The 22,066-nt window shown below is 47.6% G+C and overlaps 1 protein-coding gene across 1 annotated transcript in view; it reads right to left on the bottom strand.

Annotated features, from left to right (window-relative positions):
* The window catches only part of nhej1 (nonhomologous end-joining factor 1), a 289,544-nt gene that overhangs the window by 228,566 nt on the left and 38,912 nt on the right, over window positions 1–22,066 (bottom strand). Inside the window, exon 4 of the mRNA XM_085986798.1 lies at window positions 14,703–14,761. Within this exon, the coding sequence (XP_085842924.1) occupies window positions 14,703–14,761 (59 nt within the window). The remainder of the gene's footprint in view (window positions 1–14,702; window positions 14,762–22,066) is intronic.

The raw sequence follows: 22,066 nt of genomic DNA, 5'->3' as shown, positions 1-22,066 counted from the left end.
CAGCCTGACGTCATGACGTCATCACGTTTTCCCGCCGCTGGAGGATCACGTGATCAACGTGATGACGTCATCGCGTTTGGTCTCATTCTTAAAGGGGCCGCGCTATGTGCATGCAATGATATGAACAAAGATACAGATTCATTCTGTAGCTAATAATTTGTTAAAGATAATTATGTACATTAGGTCAGAGTCCCCCTGGTGGCTCCGCCACAAGATCATGTTTTTTTCAGTAGTGTTAGATAAGGAATAAATATTGGCCAGGACACTGGGGAGAACTCCCCTACTCTTCGTTGAAATAGCGCCACGGGATATTTTACGCCGACCTAAAGGGAAGATGAGGCCTCGGTTTAACGTCTCATCTGGACGACGGCACCTCCGACAGTGCAGCACTCCGTCAGTACTGCACTGGGAGTGTCAGCCTGGATTTTTGTGCTCAAGTCCCTGGAGTGGGACATTGAACCCACGACCTTCTGACTCAGAGGTGAGGGTGCTGCCCACTGAGCCAGGTCTTTCCTGCTACAGTAAAGTGTCATGGTGTTGGCGAGAGGGCTAAATATTCATATTGGCCACATTTCCTACATTACAACAGTGACAACACTTCTAAAGTACTTCATTGGCTGTGCGGCGCTTTGGGGCGTCCTGAGGTCATGAAAGGTGCTATAGGTATGCAAATTCTTTGTTTATATTCTCACTGGATATCAATTAGAATCCAACATTTTGGTGCAACAGAGGTCGTTCATCCTTTGCCAGTCTCCCTCCACCACCGCCGTCCCCCCCAAAAACCACCCCTCCACAGAAACTCTCTACTTCCATCCTACTTCCCCGCTGTGTTTTTTGTGCCTTTTAATATTCTGGGAATCCATGAGGCGCTGTGGGCCATCAGCAGCAGCAGAATTGTATTCCACCACAATCTGTAACCTCATGGCCCAGCATATCCCTCACTCTACCATTAAGCCAGGGGACCAACCCAGGTTCAATAAGGAGTGTCCAGAGCATGCCAGGAGCAGCACCAGGCGTACCTAAAAATGAGGTGCCAACCTGGGGAAGCTGCAACACAGGACTACATGCTAAAAAGCGGAAGCAGCATGCTATAGACAGAGCTAAGCGATTCCACAATCAACGGATCAGATCAAAGCTCTGCAGTCCTGCCACATCCAGTCGTGAATGGTGGTGGACCATTGAACAACTAACGGGAGGAGGAGGCTCCATGAATATTCCCATCCTCAATGATGGTAGAGCCCAGCACGTGAGTGCAAAAGACAAGGCTGATGCGTTTGTAACCATCTTCAGCCAGAAGTGCCGAGTGGATGATCCATATCGGCCTCCTCCTGAGGTCCCCACCATCACAGAAGCCAGTCTTCAGCCAATTCGATTCACTCTACGTGATATCAAGAAACGGCTGAGTGCACTGGATACAGCAAAGACTATGGGCCCGGACAACATCCCGGCTGTCGTGCTGAAGACTTGTGCTCCAGAACTAGCCGCGCCTCTAGCCAAGCTGTTCCAGTAGAACTACTACACTGGCATCTATCCGACAATGTGGAAAACTGCCCAGGTATGTGCTGTTCACAAAAAGCAGGACAAGTCCAATCCGGCCAATTACCACCCCATCAGTCTACTCTCAATCAGCAGCAAAGTGATGGAAGGTGTCATCGACAGCGCTATCAAGCAGCACTTATTCACCAATAACCTGCTCACTGCTCACCTGCACAAAGGGCAGCATGGTGGCATAGTGGTTAGCACTGTTGCCTCACAGCGCCAGGGACCCGGATTCAAATCCGGCCTCGGGTGACTGTCTGTGTGGAGTTTGCACATTCTCCCCGTGTTTGCGTGGGTTTCCTCCCACAGTCCAAAGATGTGCGGGTTAGGTTGATTGGCCATGATAAAAATTGGCCCTTAGTGTTAGGGGGGATTAAATACGTGGGGTTACGGCTTGGGTGGGATGGCTGTCAGTGTAGGGACCGGGTGCTAGGGTTTGGATGATCAGCCATGATCTCGTTGAATGGCGGAGCAGGCTCGAAGGGCCGAATGGCCTACTCCTGCCCCTATCTTCTATGTTTCTATGATGCCCAGTTTCGGTTCTGCCAAGACTACTCGGCTCCCGACCGCATTACAGGAAACTTTGTGCTATCCGGCACCGACGGGACCGAACTGTTGCCGTTCCCTCAAAACTGCCGGACACTCCAGCGCTAATGTTGAAGCATACGGGGATTTTCAGCTCCGTGTGAATCAACAAACCCTGTTGCTTAGCAACAGCTTCTAAACAGTCGGGTAGCATCTCTAGCTGAAGCTGTTGCTTAGCTACAGACCTTGCAGAGCTTGACTGTTGAGAAAAAAGCAACGAAAAGAAAAAAAACGGCTCCTGATTTTTGCCGGTGGCTCGAGTTTGCCGGGCATTTAGCCTCCGGATAACACAAAGTTTCCTGTACATCCTTGGTCCAAACATAGACAAAGGAGCTGAATTCCAGAGGCAAAGTGAGAGTGACTGCCCTTGACATCAAGGCAGCATTTGACCGAGTGTGGCATCAAGGAGCCCTAGTAAAACTGAAGTCAATGGGAATCGGGGGGAAAACTCTCCACTGGCTGGAGTTATACCTAGCACAAACGAAGATGGTTGTGGTGGTTGGAAGTCAATCATCACATCCCCAGGACATCACTGCAGGAGTTCATCAGGGCAGTGTCCTAGGCCCAGCCATCTTCAGCTGCTTCATCAATGACCTTCACTCCAACATAAGATGGAGAGTGAAATATTTGACTCAGAGACTAGGGTCCTGAATTTAAATAAAGGAAACTATGATGGTATGAGGCGCGAGTTGGCTAGGATGGATTGGGGAACGTTACTTAAAGGGTTGACGGTGGATAGGCAATGGCAAACATTTAAAGATCGCATGGATGAACTACAGAATTTGTTCATCCCAGTTTGGCATAAAAATAAAACAAAAAGGGTGACTCAACGTGGCTAACAAGGGAAATTAGGAATAGCATAAGATCCAAGGAGAGGACATATAAATTGGCCAGAAAAAGCAGCAAACCTTAGGATTAGGAGCAGTTTAGGATTCAGCAAAGGAGGACAAAGGGATTAATTAAGAGGGGGAAAATAGATTATGAGAGTAAGCTTTCAGGGAACATAAAAACTGACTGTAAAAGCTTCTATAGATATGTGAAGAGAAAAAGATTGGTGAAGTCAAGCGTCAGTCCCTTGCAGTCAGAATCAGGGGAATTTATAATGGGGAACAAAGAAATGGCAGACCAATTAAATACATATACTTTGGTTCTGTCTTCACAAAGGAGGACACAAATAACCTCCCAGAGATGTCGGGGAACATAGGGTCTAATGAGAGGGAGGAACTGAAAAACATCAGTATTTGTAGGGAAATGGTGTTAGGGAAATTGACGGGATTGAAGGCCGATAAATCCCCAGGGCCTGATAATCTACATCCTAGGGTACTTAAGGAAGTGGCCCTAGAAATAGTAGATGCATTGCTGGTCATCTTCCAAAATTCTATAGACTCTGGAGCAGGGAAGTGGCCCTAGAAATAGTAGATGCATTGCTGGTCATCTTCCAAAATTCTATAGACTCTGGAACAGTTCCCATGGATTGGAGGGTAGCTAATGTAACTCCACTATTTAAAAAAGATGGTAGAGAGAAAACGGGGAATTATAGACCGGTAAGCCTGACATTGGTAGTGAGGAAAACGCTAGAGTCCATTATAAAAGATGTAATAAAAGAGCACTTGGAAAACAGTGACAGGATCGGCCAACACATGGGATTGGGGGTAAGGTACTGTCTTGGATAGAGAACTGGTTGGCAGACAGGAAGCAAAGAGTTGGAATAAATGGGTCATTTTCCGAGTGGCAGGCAGTGACTAGTGGGGTACCGCAGGGATCGGTGCTAGGACCCCAGCTATTCGCAATATATATATAAATGATCTAGACGAGGGAACTAGATGTAATATCTCCAAGTTTGCAGACGACACAAAGCTGGGTGGGCGTGTGTGCTGTAAGGAGAATGCCGAGTAACTCCAGGATGATTTGGACAGGTTGGGTGATTGGGCAGATGCATGGCAGATGCAGTATAATGTGGATAAATGCGAGGTTATCCACTTTGGTGGCAAAAACAGGAAGGCAGATTATTATCTTAACGGCAATAGATTTGGAGAAGGGGAAGTGCAACAAGACCTGGGTGTCCTTATACCCCAGTCGCTGAAGGTAAGCATGCAGGTTGTCACTGTTCTGCCCACCTGACCAATTTATTGATATCTTCCTGCAGTCTACGGCTTCCTTCTTCAGTATCAACCACACAGCCGATTTTAGTATCATCTGCAAATTTCTTAATCATACCCCCTATATTCAAGTTTAGATCATTGATATGTACCACAAAAAGCAAGGAACCTAGTACTGAGCCCTGCGGAACCCCACAGGAAACAGCCTTCCAGTCACAAAAGCACCCATCAACCAGCACCCTCTGCTTCCTGCCTCCGAACCAGTTTTGCATCCAACTTGACACTTTGCCCTGGATCCCATGGGCTTTTAACTTATAGAAACATAGAAGATAGGAGCAGGAGTAGGCCATGCGGCCCCTCGAGCCTGTTCCGCCATTCAATGAGATCATGGCTGATCATCCAAATTCAATACCCTGTCCCTGCTTTCTCCCCATATCCCTTGATCCCTTTAGCCTTAACAAATATATCCAACTCCTTCTTGAATATATTTAATGAATTGGCCTCAACTGCCTTCTGTGGTAGAGAATTCCACAGGTTCACCACTCTCTGGGTGAAGAAATTCCTCCTCATTTCTGTCCTAAATGGCCTACCCCTTATCCTTAGACTGTGACCCCTGGTTCTGGACTCCCCCGCCATCGGGAACATTCTTCCTGCATCTAGTCTGTCCAGTCCTGTCAGAATTTTATAAGTTTCAATGAGATCCCCTCTCATTCTTCTAAACTTCAGTGAGTACAAGCCCAATCGACCCAATCTCTCCTCATACGTCATTCCTGCCATCCCAGGTATCAGCCTGGTGAATCTTCGCTGAACTCCTTCCATGGCAAGAACATCCTTCCTCAGATAAGGCGACCAAAACTGCACACAATACTCCAGATGTGGTCTCACCAAGGCCCTGTACAACTGCAGCAAGACATCCTTGTTCCTGTACTCAAACCCTCTCGCTACGAAGGCCAACATACCATTTGCCTTCTTAACCGCCTGCTGCACTTGCATGCTTACCTTCAGCGACTGGTGCACAAGGACACCCAGGTCTCGTTGCACTTCCACTCAGACGGGGGCCTCGGTTTAACGTCTCATCTGAAAGACGGCACCTCCGACAGTGCAGCAGAGTCCCTCAGCCCTGGCACTGGGCGTGTCAGCCGAGATTATGGGCTCAAGTCTCTGGAGCAAGACTTGCACCCACGACCTTCTGACTCAGAGGCAAGAGTGCTTAAGCAGATTATCTGGTCATCTTGTTTGTGGGAGCTTGCTGTGCGCAAACTCCCCAGCTAAGAGGGCAGATGGGGACCTCGGTTCCTGCCTGCAGGGTGGCTCTTAAACCTCGTATGAGGAGAAGCCTAGGTTAATTCAATCGCTCTTGATCTCCACTTGGCTCCCTCGCCTCGCACTCCCTTCCTGCAGAGCTACAATGGAGACTAGTCATAGGGGAAATGCAGTTATGAAGCTGCACTGGTCTACCGCACCGCACCTATCCCCTGGAGTCGGGCTTCATGCATGCACTTAAAAATAATCACGCGCTCCCAGTACGTAAAAAATAGGAGCAGGAGTGGGCCATTTGGTCCTTCGAGCCTGCTCCGCCATTCAATAAGATCATGGTTGATCTTCTACCTCAACTCCACTTTCCCGCCCTATCCCCATATCCCTTGATTCCCCTAGAGTCCAAACATCTATCGATCTGAGTCTTGAATATACTCATCGACAGAACAGACCTCTGGGCTAGCGAGTTCCAAAGAAGTATATTATCACACTGTGGAGATAATATCACGCTCACACGGTATAAAAGTCATTTTTTTTAATCAAACTATGAAAATAAAAAGCCAAATGTGAATGCTGGGAATCTGAAGTAATAACAGAAAACGCAGTAACAGGGCACAGTAGCACAGTGGTTATGTTACTGGACTAATAATCCAGAGGATGGGAGTTCAAATTCCACCATGGTAGTTTGAGACTTTGAATTCTTTTTTTTTAAATCTGGAAATAAAAAGCTGGTGTCGGTAAAAGTGACCTTGAAATAGCCAGATTGTCGCAAAAACCCAACTGGTTCACTAATGTGCTTTAGTTCAAGTCCCACTCCAGAGACTTGAGCACAAAATCCAGGCCAACACTCCCAGTGCCAGTGCTGAGGGAGGCGCTGCACTGTCGGAGGTGCCGTCTTTCGGATGTGACGTTAAACCGAGGCCCCGTCTGCCCTCTCAGGTGGACGTATAAGTTCCCACGGCCATTATTTTGACGAAGAGCAGGAGAGTTCTCCCCGGTGTCCTGGCCACTAAAAAGTACTATCTGGTCATTTATCACATTGCTGTTTGTGGGAGCTTGCTGTGCGCAAATTGGCTGCTGGGTTTCCTACATTACAACAGTGACTACACCTCAAAAAAGTACTTAATTGGCTGTAAAGCGCTTTAGACGCCCTGAGGTTGTGAAAAGGCGCTATATAAATACAAGTCTTTCTTTTCATTGTTTCATTGTAAGGAGTTGCAGAGTTCTGGGGGGTTTTCTGGACCCTCATAATATCCGGAAGGTTACAGTCTAGTTAAACTTATTAAAAGTGCTATCCGGAGGACGGTAACATCTTCAGGTCGTTCCTTTCCTTTAGGGAGAGATAGTCTGGACCTTTAGGCCCAATTAAGCGTCTTATAGAATTCGGCTTTCTTTAACTTTAGTTGAAGGTGAATGTCTGGGGAATACGCCTGATCTGGGGTAGCCCGAAAAGGGCTAGGACTAGTAATTATCCCTTCAGTTTCAATGACCTCAGTGGGGGAGGAGAGAGAAAGAGGAACTAGCTGGGAGAAGCTATAAAGCACAGGTTACGTGAGGGAGCAAAACTATCACATACGTGCACTCCTCCCAGACAGTTTCCATGACGACTTCAACAGCTCTCACTGTTTAAACAAAAATATTGATTTACATTTTTTTTTAAATCAATGGAAATTAAAACGCCCCCAACAAAAATAAGCATGTAGTAATTCTCGGTAACTTCACAGCAAAACTAGTATTTGCACTTTATATCATCAAATTGACAATCTATTACAAAGGTCCATAATAATTTGGGACCTTGAAAGTGTTAATACGGATGGCAGAGGGAAAAAGAAGCGCAGTGTCGATCCGCTGCCACTAGAGGTTGCAAGTGAGTTACTATATTTAAAGGCACTGGTGCCCTCTGATGGCAGCAAGTAGATAGTGCAACAAAGCTCGTATCTTCTGCAGAACTTAATGGAATTTGTAAATAAACTTTCCTGTGCGATTTATGGGAAGAAAATGGAAAAACTTTAGCAAAAAAGTAAAAGCTGGAATCTTCTGCCTACTGGAGGCTTTCTATTGGTTGTATTTTGGATGAGGCGTTAAACCGAGGCCCAGTCCGCTCTCTCGGGTGGACGTAAAAGATCCCGCGGCACTATTTCGAAGAAGAGCAGGGGAGTTCTCCCCGGTGTCCTGGGGCCAATGTTTATCCCTCAACCAACATCACTAAAACAGATTATCTGGTCGTTATCACATTGCTGTCTGTGGGAGCTTGCTGTGCGCAAATTAGCTGCCGCGTTTCCCACATTACAACAATGACCACACTTCAAAAGTACTTCATTGGCTGTAAAGCGCTTTGGGATGTCCTGAGGTCGTGAAAGGCGCTATATAAATGCAAGTTCTTTCTTTTTCTCACAATTCCATTCTCTGCTTTATCCCAGTTTACAGATTTCCTGTTTCAGGAATTCTGAGCCCACTATTTAAATCATCTTCTTCTTCTTCTTCTTGGGCAGTCCCTCAGAACCGAGGATGACTTGCTTCCACATTAAAAATGAGTTCTCAGGTGACTGACGAGTCCAATGCGGGACCTACAGTCTCTGTCACAGGGTGGGGCAGACGGTGGTTGAAGGGGGCGAGTGGGTGGGGTGCTTGGGTTGACGTGCGCTCCTTGCGCTTGGCTTCCGCTTGCTCCCGGCGAAGAGACTCGAAGTGTTCGGCGCCTTCCCTCCACCTTGTGTGGTCTTGGGCCAGGGATTCCCAGGTGTTAAATTTTACATACTCGAAGGCAGGAGCAGGTGTGTCTCCACTGGTCACAGTGTAACAACAACAACAACTTGTATTTATATAGCGCCTTTAAAGTAGTAAAACGTCCCAAGGCGCTTCGCAGGAGTAGAATCAGACAAAATTTGATACCAAGTAACAAGGAGATATTAGGGGCAGGTGACCAAAAGCTAGGTCAAAGAGGTGGGTTTTAAGGAGCATCTTAAAGGAGGAGAGATAGAGGCGGAGAGGTCTGGGGAGGGAATTCCAGAGCTTAGGGCCCAGATAGCTGAAGGCACGGCCGCCAATGGTGGAGCGATTAAAATCGGGGACACGCAAGCGGCCAGAATTGGAGGAGCGCCGAGATCTCGGAGGGTTGTAGGGCTGGAGGAGGTTACAGAGATAGAGAGGGGGCGAGTCCATGAAGGGATTGAAAACAAGGATGAGGATTTTAAAACTGAGACATTGCTAAACCAGGAGCCAATGTAGGTCAGCAAGCACAGGAGGCAATGGGTGAGCAGCAGCAGCAATGCATGGCACCAGAAAGGTGGAGGAAAGGGTCGGTGCCCACGTTTCACTGCAAAGTAACATGCCTGTTTGCACGCTCTCAATCTTAGGTCATTGGGGATTGCCAGCGAGCGGAGATCTGACGCTCAGCCCAAGTTCCACGCTGAAAGTACAAGCCGGCCGTGGAGACTAGAGGGCCGCTGGTCTTGTCCAGACCCTGGGGATAAGTGCAGAGCTGACTGAACACACAGTGACCCCAGCAGTACATGATCAGTACAGATGAGGTAGATCATTTACCTCATCCAAGAACCTACCGTCCCCCTCATCGCGGCATCGTAATGCTTCTTAAATTGTCCCAGGCTTTCACCTCCGGTACCATACCCAGAAATCCAGTCCGCATCTTAAATTGGTCCGTGAGTGAAGAGAAACTTCCTGGTTCTAGAACGGTTTCCGCAGATTGGAAGGTGGCAAATGTAACCCCACTATTTAAGAAAGGAGGGAGAGAGAAAACGGGGAACTACAGACCAGTTAGCCTGACATCAGTAGTAGGGAAAATGCTAGAATCTATTATTAAGGATGTGGTAACGGCACTTAGAAAATAATAATAGGATTGGGCAGAGTCAACACGGATTTATGAAAGGGAAATCGTGTTTGACGAATCTGTTAGAGTTTTTTGAGGTTGTAACTAGCAGAATAGATATGGGAGAACAAGTGGATGTGGTGTATTTGGATTTTCAGAAGGCATTCGATAACGTGCCACACAAGAGGCTATTAAACAAAATTCGGGCTCATGGGATTGGGGGTAATATACCAGCATGGATTGAGGATTGGTTAACGGACAGAAAACTGAGAGTAGGAATAAACGGGTCATTTTCAGGTTGGCAGGCTGTAACTAGTGGGGTACCGCAAGGATCAGTGCTTGGGCCTCAGCTATTCACAATCTACATCAATGATTTGGATGAGGGGACCAAATGTAATATATCCAAGTTTGCTGATGATACAAAGCTGGGTGGGAATGTAAGTTGTGAGGAGGATGTAAGGAGGCTTCAAGGGAATATAGACAGGCTAAGTGAGTGGGCAAGAACAAGGCAAATGGAATATAACATGGAGAAATGTGAAGTTATCCACTTTGGTAGGAAAATAGAAAAGCAGAGTATTTTTTAAATGGTCAAAGATTGGGAAAAGTTGGTGTTCAGAGGGACCTGGGTGTCCTTGTACACGAATCACTGAAAGTTAACATGCAGGTACAGCAAGCAATTCGGAAAGCCAATGGTATGTTGGCCTTTATTACAAGAGGATTTGAGTATAAGAGTAAAGACGTCTTACTGCAATTATATAGGGCCCTGGTGAGACCACACCTGGAGTATTGTGGACAGTTTTGGTCTCCTTACCTAAGGAAGGATATACTTGCCATAGAGGGAGTGCAACAAAGGTTCACCAGACTGGTTCCTGGGATGGAGGGATTCTCCTATGAGGAGAGATTGAGTAGACTAGGCCGATATTCCCTAGAGTTTAGAAGAATGAGAGGTGATCTCATTGAAACATACAAAATTCTTACAGGGCTCGACAGGGTAGATGCAGGGAGGATGTTTCCCCTGGCTGGGGAGTCTAGAACCAGGGGTCACAGTCTCAGAATAAGGGGTCAGCTAATTAGGACTGAGATGAGGGGAAATTTCTTCACTCAGAGGGTGGTGAATCTTTGGAATTCTCTACCCCAGAGGGCTGTGGAGGCTCAGTCGTTGAGTATATTCAAGACAGAGATCGATAGATTTTTGAATATTAAGGGAATCAAGGGATATGGGGATAGTGCAGGAAAGTGGAGATGAGGTAGAAGATCAGCCATGATCTTATTGAATGGCGGAGCAGGCTCGAGGGGCCGAATGGCCGACTCCTGCTCCTATTTCTTATGTTCTTATGTTCTGACATCACTCTCGCCTCCGAGTCAGGAGATCGTGGGTTCAAATTCCACTGCAGAGACACGAGCACAAAATCCAGGCCGACACTCCCAGTGCCAGTACCGAAGGAGCGCTGCAGAGTCGGAGGTTCTGTCCTTTGGATGAGACGTTAAACCGAGGCCCCATCTGCTCTCTCGAGTGGGTGTAAAAGACCGCACGGCCACTATTTAGAAGAGCAGGGGGAGTTCTCCCTGGTGTCCTGGGCCAATATTTATCCCTCAACCAACATCACTAAAACAGATTATCTGGTCATTATCACACTGCTGTTTGTGGGAGCTTGCTGTGCACAAATTGGCTGTCGCGTTTCCTACATTACAACAGTGACTATACTTCAAAAAAGTACTTCATTGGCTGTAAATCGCTTTGGGACATCCTGAGGTCTTGAAAGGTGCTATATAAATGCAAGTTCTTTCTTCATCAGTCCTAAATTTGTCTTTCGACAGTTTGAATCCCGTGTAGCCTAGTCTTTCAAACACAAAGATAATTATGTATGGGGGAGACCATTCAGTCCATCCAGCTCATCCTTTTACAGAAACCGACATCCCAACCCTCACACTCTCTAACCATCTCTTGAATGATTCCAGAGTCCTTGCCCCCACTACCATACTGAAGATCATTCTGTGCGTAAATATTTCCTGATATCAAGCTAGAACTTGCCTTATATAATTCACTTCCTCTGTGCAGGCTCTAACCAGGTTATATCCAAACGAAGAGTGTTTGATGGGACAGTGTAGAGGGAGCTTTACTCTGTATCTAACCCGTACTGTACCTGCCCTGGGAGTGTTTGATGGGACAGTGTAGAGGGAGCTTTACTCTGTATCTAACCCGTACTGTACCTGCCCTGGGAGTGTTTGATGGGACAGTGTAGAGGGAGCTTTACTCTGTATCTAACCCGTGCTGTACCTGCCCTGGGAGTGTTTGATGGGTCAGTGTAGAGGGAGCTTTACTCTGGATCTAACCCGTGCTGTACCTGCCCTGGGAGTGTTTGATGGGACAGTGTAGAGGGAGCTTTACTCTGGATCTAACCCGTGCTGTACCTGCCCTGGGAGTGTTTGATGGGACAGTGTAGAGGGAGCTTTACTCTGTATCTAACCCGTGCTGTACCTGCCCTGGGAGTGTTTGATGGGACAGTGTAGAGGGAGCTTTACTCTGTATCGAACCCGTGCTGTACCTGCCCTGGGAGTGTTTGATGGGACAGTGTAGAGGGAGCTTTACTCTGTATCGAACCCGTGCTGTACCTGCCCTGGGAGTGTTTGATGGGACAATGTAGAGGGAGCTTTACTCTGTATCTAACCTGTGCTGTACCTGCCCTGGGAGTGTTTGATGGGACAGTGTAGAGGGAGCTTTACTCTGTATCTAACCCGTGCTGTACCTGCCCTGGGAGTGTTTGATGGGACAGTGTAGAGGGAGCTTTACTCTGTATCTAACCCGTGCTGTACCTGCCCTGGGAGTGTTTGATGGGACAGTGTAGAGGGAGCTTTACTCTGTACCTAACCTGTGCTGTACCTGCCCTGGGAGTGTTTGATGGGACAGTGTAGAGGGAGCTTTACTCTGTATCTAACCCGTGCTGTACCTGCCCTGGAAGTGTTTGATGGGGCAGTGTAGAGGGAGCTTTACTCTGTATCTAACCCGTGCTGTAACTGCCCTGGGAGTGTTTGATGGGACAGTGTAGAGGGAGCTTTACTCTGTATCTAACCCGTACTGTACCTGCCCTGGGAGAGTTTGATGGGACAGTGTAGAGGGAGCTTTACTCTGGATCTAACCCGTGCTGTACCTGCCCTGGGAGTGTTTGATGGGACAGTGTAGAGGGAGCTTTACTCTGTATCTAACCCGTGCTGTACCTGCCCTGGGAGTGTTTGATGGGGCAGTGTAGAGGGAGCTTTACTCTGTATCTAACCTGTGCTGTACCTGCCCTGGGAGTGTTTGATGGGTCAGTGTAGAGGGAGCTTTACTCTGGATCTAACCCGTGCTGTACCTGCCCTGGGAGTGTTTGATGGGACAGTGTAGAGGGAGCTTTACTCTGGATCTAACCCGTGCTGTACCTGCCCTGGGAGTGTTTGATGGGACAGTGTAGAGGGAGCTTTACTCTGTATCTAACCTGTGCTGTACCTGCCCTGGGAGTGTTTGATGGGACAGTGTAGAGGGAGCTTTACTCTGTATCTAACCCGTGCTGTACCTGCCCTGGGAGCGGTGATGGGACAGTGTAGAGTGAGCTTTACTCTGTATCTAACCTGTGCTGTACCTGCCCTGGGAGTGTTTGATGGGACAGTGTAGAGGGAGCTTTACTCTGTATCTAACCCGTGCTGTACCTGCCCTGGGAGTGTTTGATGGGACAGTGTAGAGGGAGCTTTACTCTGTATCTAACCCGTGCTGTACCTGCCCTGGGAGTGTTTGATGGGACAGTGTAGAGGGAGCTTTACTCTGTATCTAACCCGTGCTGTACCTGCGCTGGGAGTGTTTGATGGGACAGTGTAGAGGGAGCTTTACTCTGTATCTAACCCGTGTTGTTCCTGCCCTGGGAGTGTTTGATGACTGAAATGGAAATTACTTTGCTAACATTTCCCCTCACTTTGAGAAGCAGAAAAGTGACCACATTAAAAAAACAGTATAAATACACTCAGTATCTAACAAAAGACATCAGGGAAACAAACACATCATCACAGCCGTCACCAAGGAGACAAGACTGGCTGCCTTACCATTCAATCCCATGTTTCAATGTGTGCGCCAGCCCTCGGAAGGATACTACACACACACACACACAGATTTCATTCAGTTAAGCATGGCTTCACCTCAGCAGCACTTCTCTGTAATTATCACCCCACACGCCAGGCACAATGCACAAACGGAGGACGAGACTGGCCATTCTTTGTGGTTAGTGGTTGTGTGCTCGAGAGAGGAGCACAACCCAGTCCTTCTCCTCCTCCATTTGGAAAAAAAATCTGCTTAATTTGTGCAAGGTGGTGCATTTTTGGTTCGAGGAATAAGGAAGCCACCTACTCCTTGGCAAATAAGAGTCCAAATGAGGTAGAGGCGCAAAGGGATCTAGGGTTACAGATTCACAAATCACAAAAAGTAGCAATGCAGGTCAACAAAGCCATAAAAAAATGCAATCAAAGCACTGGGGTTCATTTCTAGAGCAATAGAATTGAAAAGCAGAGAAGTTGTGTTAAACTTGTATATCTTGGTCAGACCACACTTGGAGAACGGTGCACGGTTCTGGTCTCCATATTACTGCAAGGATATGGAGGCACTGGGGAAAGTGCAAAAAAGATTTACAAGGATACCAGAACGGAGCGGGTACAACTATCAGGGAGGACTGAACCCGCTGGGGCTCTTTTCTCTAGAAAAAAGAGCGAGGGGTGACCTGATAGAGGTCATTAAAATTATGACAGGGTTCGATAGGGTAAACGTAGAGAAGATGTTTCTACTTATATGAGAGTCCAAAACTAGGGGCCATAAATATAAGGCAGTCACTAATAAATCCAACAGGGAATTCAGGAGAAACTTCTTTACCCAGAGAGTGGTGAGAATGTGGAACTCGCTACCGCAGGGAGTGGTTGAGGCGAATAGTATAGATGCATTTAAGGGGAGGCTGGATAAGCACATGAGGGAGAAAGGGACAGAAGGATAGGCTGATAGGGTGAGATGAAGAGGGGTGAGAGGAGGCTCGTGTGGAGCATAAACATCGAATGGCCTGTTTCTGTGCTGTAAAATTCTACGTAATTCAGCGCAGATTTGAAACAGCACATGGAAACCCCAGGATGGCATCGCTGGGTTAAGACTGTGAATCTCGAGTGGGCCCCGATGTCCGAGTGAGTTTTCTTCCAGCGAGTGACCAGTTCCCACACACACACACACACATCAAACAAATCCCCGCTGTCCGGACACGAGATTCTTGGTGCTTCTCTTGCACGTCGTGCCGCCCGCGACACAAGGAGCCCCTGGCGGACTCGCACTGAATAATCATCCTACGCCCACCTCTGCTTAACGTCCCGACAGAGATCAATTCAATCGCCCTTACCTCGGCAAGAAACCTTTCCTTAAACTCCTCAGCGTTGAACATGTCCGTCTCCAAGCGATCTAGGCACACAAGGCAGAGAATAAGATTAGAAATCAGCCCATGAAAATCGCCCCTGCTGCTCTGGTTTATTTGAGAACATATGGAGCAACACAAATTAAGACATCCAGGCCGAGGCACCAGGGCTGAGACAAAACCAGTGGAGGGAACTCGGAGTTACTGAGTTCAATTCTGGTCGCCATAGTATAAAAAGGATATAGAGGCACTGGAGAGGGTGCAGAGAAGATTTACAAGGGTGATACCAGAAATGCCAGGTTATACCTATCAGGAAAGGATGAACAGGCTGGGTCTCTTTTCTCTTGAGGGGTGACCTAATAGAAGTCTTTAAAATTATGAAAGGTTTTGATAGAGTGGATACAGAGAGAATGTTTCCACTTGTGGGGAAGAGCAAAACTAGAGGCCATCAATATAAAACAGTCACTGACGTAATAAAACTCACTACGCACTTGGTTTGAGTATAAAGCAAGGCTTTAATCAACTTGTTTCAGAACATGGAGGTCTAGTTGTACTTCACTAGTTCCTTGTCTAACAAAATGTCCCTGGCAAGCTGGGGCCGACGCCCGAGTATTTATACTCTTTGGACGGCGCCACCAGCTGGCCGTCCAGCATTATTTCACGAGTAGTTTCTTGATGAATGATGAGATTTATAACAGTCACCAAAAATCAAATATGGAATTCAGGAGAAACTCCTTTACCCAGAGAGCGGTGAGAATGTGGAACTCGCTACCACAGGGAGTGGTTGAAGCGAATAGTATAGATGCATTTAAGGGGAGAACATAAGAAATAGGAGCAGGAGTTGGCCATACGGCCCCTCGAGCCTGCTCCACCATTCAATAAAATCATGGCTGATCATCGTCCTCAACTCCTTTCCCACCCGATCTCCATATCCCTTGATTCCCCTAGAGTCCAAAAATCTATCTATCTCAGCCTTGAATATACTCAAAGACTCAACATTCACAGCCCTCTGGGGCAGAGAATTCCAAAGATTCACAATCCCCTGAGTGAAGAAATTCCTCCTCATCTCAGTCTTAAATGGCCTACCCCTTATCCTGAGACTATGCCCCCTAGTTCTAGACACTCCAACCAAGAGAATCTGAAGGAGGCTGGACAAGCATATGAGGGAGAAGGGAACAGTGGGTTATGCTGATAGAGTTAGATGAGGAAAGGCGGGAGGAGGCTCGAGTGGAGCATAAACGCCGGCGTGGACTGGATGGGCCGAATGGCCTGTTTCTGTGCCGTAGATCCCATGTAATCCTATCCGATGTAAAACTCTGAGCTATGTACAGAAGATGCTGGAAATACATAGCAGGGCCCTCAGCTCGAGGGAGCTGTTAATGAACAACCAGCAGGCGTGGCTGGTTGATGGGACCTGGAGAGGTCCAGCGGCCACGGAGCGAGGGGAGGTGGCTCCAGATAACGCTGCACACAACAGTGTCTCCATGGCTAGAGTGTTCCTGGCTGGGCAAGCAACAGGAAAGCTCATCGGTGCTCTAGTGCTGGAGTTTGCCAGTTAAACTCCGGTGTTACCCCTGCGTACTCTTAGGGCATCCTAAGCCTCGACTCCCCTTGAGCAGGGGAGTTCTCCCCAGGTATCCCGGCCAATATTTATCCCTCAACCAACGTGGACAGGGAGCGCCGGTAGGGTATCTGACTGTCTCAGCCCGATCCTCACTTCAGTCTTCATCCATACCTGTGGATGGAAAGCGTATGGAAAAGTGCCAGCCGTGGCTCAGTGGGCGGCACCCTCGCCTCCGACTCAGAAGGTCGTGGGTTCAAGTCCCACTCCAGAGACTTGAGCACATAAAGCAGGCTGACACTTCAGTGCAGTGCTGAGGGAGTGCTGCACTGTCGGAGGCGCCGTCTTTCAGATGAGACGTTAAACCGAAACCCCGTCTGCTCTCTCAGGTGGACGTAAAAGATCCCACGTCACTAATCAAAGAGCAGGGGAGTTTTCCCCAGTTGTCCTGGGCCAATGTTTATCCCTCAACCAACATCACTAAAAAACAGATGATCTGGTCATTATCACGTTGCTGTTTGTGGGAGCTTGCTGTGCGCAAATTGGCCACCATATTTTCCTAGATTACTTCTAAATTGTCTGTAAAGCGCTTTGGGACGTCCCGAGGTCGTGAAAGGCACGATATAAATGTGCTATATGACTTCCTTCCCAGCAGGAGTCACTGGAGAGCAGGGACCATGGCTAGTTCCCGCTGATCCCCCCCCCCTACCCATTCCCAGCCCAAGGGGCATCGAGACTTGTTTGAACGCTTCCACTGCCATCTCAGTCGAGAAAAAAAGAACTCGAGATCGAACCTGGCTCAACGCCACACTTTCCCGCAAATCTACTGACGGAACCATTTGGAGGAATGGGAGGCATCAAAGGGGAATTCTTACAACATAAACAGCAGCGTTTCATGGTTATATAAACCCCACAATCGGGTTCAAAGACCCAAGGATGAAGAGGGAGAAGAAGGGAAAAAAAAAAATCAAAACCATTTTTCTAATTTTTTTGCAACCCAAACAGTGAAGTCACACAGACTCCGTGAACCTAATCCCCAGGTTTCTAGTGTGGGTCTTGGATCATATTCTGATTAAAATTCAACTTGATTGACACAAAGATCAACATTATACAGCACACACTACTACAAGCTGCACTAACATGCACCAAGAATCCCTCACTGTAAACACCCAGCTGCTCCAACATCAACAGTTCCTCGGTACATTTCTTTTGATTTTCATTGCCCGTTTGACACACAACATCTAAGCTCGGTAAACCTAATCCCAGGATTTCTTTTTTACTGTGTGCATGCTTTTTTGGGAATAAAATCTTTCATATAAAATTCAAGCTGACTGACAGAAAGATCAACACATCCCACGCAAAGCGCCGTAGTTTAAAAAGGAACGATATTACTTCGACTGCTTGCGGACAAATATTTTTCCTGTAAATATGAAGGATTCTCCAATCGTCTGCGTCCAGTTCGAAACATCCAGAAAGAGCATGCTAAAATAACGCGTTTGTTTTCGGCTGGGGAGAGGGGATTGTTATACACACACACACATGCACACAGACACGCATGCACTCACATTCAGTCGTGCACACGCATGCCCAGAGACACACATGCATGCACAGACTGACATCACAGCCAGATGCCCACAGACACGCACAGAGACAGACATGCACGCACGCACACAAAGACACATACAGACAGACACATACAGACAGACACAGACAGACACAGGCACGTGCACACACCTCCCAAGGCATTACTCACGGTGAGTTGGATGATACTGTTTCATGACGTTGGGGCTGTTGCAAACGTGTTACAGGAAGTTGGCACAGCAGTTACAGGAAGTGCGTACTACACGCACGACTAATATATCCATTACACGGTCTCGCGTACAGTGTGCTCTCCCTGCGAGTGTTGTACTAATTCCTGTAACTGGCATCGATACGAGCAGGAGCAGTTGGGATATTTTTATACATATATAAAAAAATTCCCAGTTGCCCCTGCCAGCGTCTAGTAGCTCCCCTGGGCCAAAATCTCTCAGGGTCGCAGGCGATACTGCTGGCCCCTGTTTGCAGTGGAACCTCCATTGTTCTGACTCCAGTTATCCGCCAGAATTTCAGCAGGGCAAGACCACGTGCGCAAGGTTAAAACTACCTAATGTGTCCCTCTACTGGTACTATAGCTGCCTTCGTCCTTTGTCGTTAGTTCAAGATCATCTTATAATGTGTATTATCCACTTGTGGGGGGTGGTGCGGGGGTCCCTCCACTGGTGTTGATAATGGAAATTCCACTGTATATGATCTTTGAATGTTGCTACCGATTGGCTCGACCCTGCCACAACTCATCCAAAACTCTGCTGCCCATATCCTGTCCCGTTCACCCATTATGCTTCTGCTCGCCGACGTACATTGGCTTCCAACGCCTCAATTTTAAAATTCTCAATCTTGTGTTTTCACCAATCCCTCCATGGCCTCACCCCCCCTCCCCATCTCTGTAGCCTCCTCCAGCCCGTACAGCCCCCTGAGGTTTCTGCGCTCCTCCAACTTTGGCCTCTTGTGCAGCCCTCCCCCTCCCTGCCCCACCAGTGTCGGCCGTGCCTTCAGCTGTCTGGACCTTACCCTGTGGAAATGCTTCTCTGAACCTCTCAGCCTCTCTCTCCTCCTTTAAGACCGTCCTTTAAACCCACCTATTTCGCCAAGTTTTTTGATGCCCCTCCTAATATCCCCTATTTTTGCTCGTCGCACATTTTTGTCCGATTAGGCTTCTGTGAAGCGCCTTGGGGCTACGTAAAGGCGAACTGTTGCTATTGTAATATTGCTTCACCATGAAGGTATAAGCGTTTTATGAAAGGCGTTGTGTGATACAAGAAGTTTGAGATCAGAGAGCTATGTAAATCTGGCAGCATAACCCATCTCGAAGATATAAACTGGTTGCACTTTTATTTTATGTCACACACATAAGATAGAGAGAAACTATTTCCGCTGTAACAACAGGAAACGCTGGAAAAACTCAGCAGGCCAGGCAGCATCGGTGGAGAGAGAAACAGAGTTAACGTTTCAGGTCAAAGACTGGAAAACAAGCAGGAAATGGAAAGCAAGTTTGGGGGCTGGGAAAAGGGGGAGGGGAGGAAAGAACAAAAGGGAACCAGAAACGCTGTCTACGGAGGTCACGGACCATCATCAAAGACCCTACCCACCCCAGCCACAGTCTGTTCGCCCTCCTGCCATCTGGGAGACGCTACAGATGCATTCGCACCCGAACGACCAGATTTAGGAACAGCTTCTTTCCCAGGGCTGTCATCCTACTGAACTCCACAAATAAACTCTAAAGCCTGCACCTCTGCCAATGCACTTTATTAGGGTTATGTTTATGTTAATATACTACAAGCCAAATGTATGTTGGATGTTTAAATGTCTTAATCCAAATGTACACTCTCGGGAGCCGCAAGCCTACATTTCGTTGTAGTGCACTAACAATGACAATAAAAGTTGATTTGATTTGATTTGATGAATGTTGAATGTTTAAATGTCTTAATCCAAATGTACACTCTCGGGAGCCGCAAGCCTACATTTCGTTGTACTGCACTTGTGCACTAACAATGACAATAAAGTTGATTATGATTATGATTATGATAGGATAGAAAGCAGGAAAGATTAAGAGACATTAAGAGATATTCAAGGCAAGGGGAGGTGGAAATGGGACAGGTTAAGGAACAAAGGAACTATTTCCGTTGGTTGGGGACAGAGTCTAAAAATTAGAGCTAGGCCTTTCAGGAGTGAAGTTAGGAAACACTTCTACACACAAAGGGCAGTTGATGCTGAGTCAATTGTTAATTTTAAATCTGAGATTGATAGGTTTTTGTTAACCAAAGGGTATTAAGGGATATGGGGCAAAGGCGGGTGGATGGAGTTAGGTCACAGATCAGCCATGATCTCATAGAACAGGCTCGAGGGGCTAAATGGCATACTCCTGTTTCTATCTTCCGACGACGTCAGCAACATCTCCCCAGGCAGCCTTGGTGGATTCGGGGATGCAGGAACTGGTGTCATCCTGTCACATGGAATCCCCTTCCTCACGTAGCAATTCTCCAGCAGCCTGGTGCTAATGGAGCAGCAGGCATGAATCAGCAGGTCAGTAACCGTGAGCAGATCATACCCTGCGCCAACACCGCAAGGACTTCCACCTCCATAGCATCACCCAGCGCCGCCCCTGCCTCAGTCCATCTGCTGCTGCAAACCTCAGCCAGAGCAGTGTCACCTCCAAACTCGACTATTCCTACATTCTCCTGGCTGGTCTCCCTCCTCCACAAACTGCAGCTCATCCTAAACTCTGCTTCCTATCCCGCACCAAGTCCCTCGCGCCCATTCCCTTTGTTCTTGCTGACATGCATTAACACAGCCATGGCTCAGTTGGTGGCACTCTCGCCTCTGGGGTCAGACGGTTGCGGATTTAAGCCCCACTCCAGAGACTTCAGCACAAAGTCTAGGCTGAGGGAGCACTGCACTTACAGAGGTGGCGTCTTTCAGATGAGACGTTAAACCGAGGTCCCGTCTGTCCACTCGGGTGAACGTAACAGACACAATGCATCCGGGAAGGCGCTGAACACCGCGAGTCTCTTCGCCGGGAGCAAGCGCAAACAGCGCAAGGAGCGCACGTCAACCCAAGCACCCCACCCACCCGCCCCTTCAACCACCGTCTGCCCCACCTGTGACCGAGACTGTAGGTCCCGCATTGGACTCATCAGTCACCGGCGAACTCATTTTTAATGTGGAAGCAAGTCATCCTCGGTTCCGAGGGACTGCCTAAGAAGAACTATTCGAAGAGGAGCAGGGAGGTTCTCCTCAATGTCCTGGGCCAATATTTATTCCTCAAAAGACAGATTATCTGGTCATCATCACATTGCTGTTTACAGGACCTTGCTGTGCGCAAATTAGTACAAATTGGCTGCCGTGTTCCCTATATTGCAACAGTAACTACACTTCAAAAGTTCTGTATTGACTGTAAAGCGCTCTAGGGCACCCTGAGGTTGCGAAAGGCGCTATATAAATGCAAGTTTCTTTTCCTTTTCTATATGGTGACCAGGGGGGAACATGGCGTTCAGAGGGATTTAATGTCAATTAGACCACAGGCGAATCGTACCCCAGCAAGGAGTTTGTACTTTGAGGGGAGGGGAGACAAAGGGAGGGGTGTGGGGAGGGAGGGAGGGGGGAGCAGAGAGAACCAGCAAGCAATATTCCCTAGTGTGCACCAATCTGTGCTGTCTCACAGCGCAGAGAAAGTTCCCACCAGGCTCATTTTCTAGACTAAGCTGATGTCCGGTGAGACAAAGCCAGTTTGATCGCAATCCAGTCACAAACTTACTGGGGTCACCAGTCCGATTTTTTTTCAAATGGGAGCGCTCTCCAGCTCGCCTCACGTCAAGCTGAACAAAGAGCCTCGATGATGAGAAAAAATCACTCGGCATTTAAACATAAATACAGACGCGGATTTAAAACCAACAGAAAAGCAGGATAAACAAATAAAGGGATGAGGAGCCTAATCAGAACTGTAATGGTTTGATATATTATTTTTTTTTTTTTTTAAAAGACGGGTTAGTGCCACAGAGATTCCCTCCTTTATAGGAACTTTACACCACGATACTGTACCGACCCTTCCCGAACAATGTGCGTGAGATTTTACAACAACTTGCATTTATAGAGCGCCTTTAACGCAGTAAAACGTCCCAAGACGCTTCACGGGAGCGATTATCAAACAAAATTTGACACCGAGCCACATAAGGAGATATTAGGGCAGGCGACCAAA

The sequence above is a fragment of the Somniosus microcephalus genome, chromosome 4 (genome assembly GCF_052327205.1).
Source record: "Somniosus microcephalus isolate GS21.2 chromosome 4, FLI_Smic_1.0, whole genome shotgun sequence".
Taxonomy (NCBI): domain Eukaryota; kingdom Metazoa; phylum Chordata; class Chondrichthyes; order Squaliformes; family Somniosidae; genus Somniosus; species Somniosus microcephalus.
The sequence above is the reverse complement of the archived record's forward strand: the minus strand, read 5'-3'. Positions and strand labels throughout refer to the sequence as shown.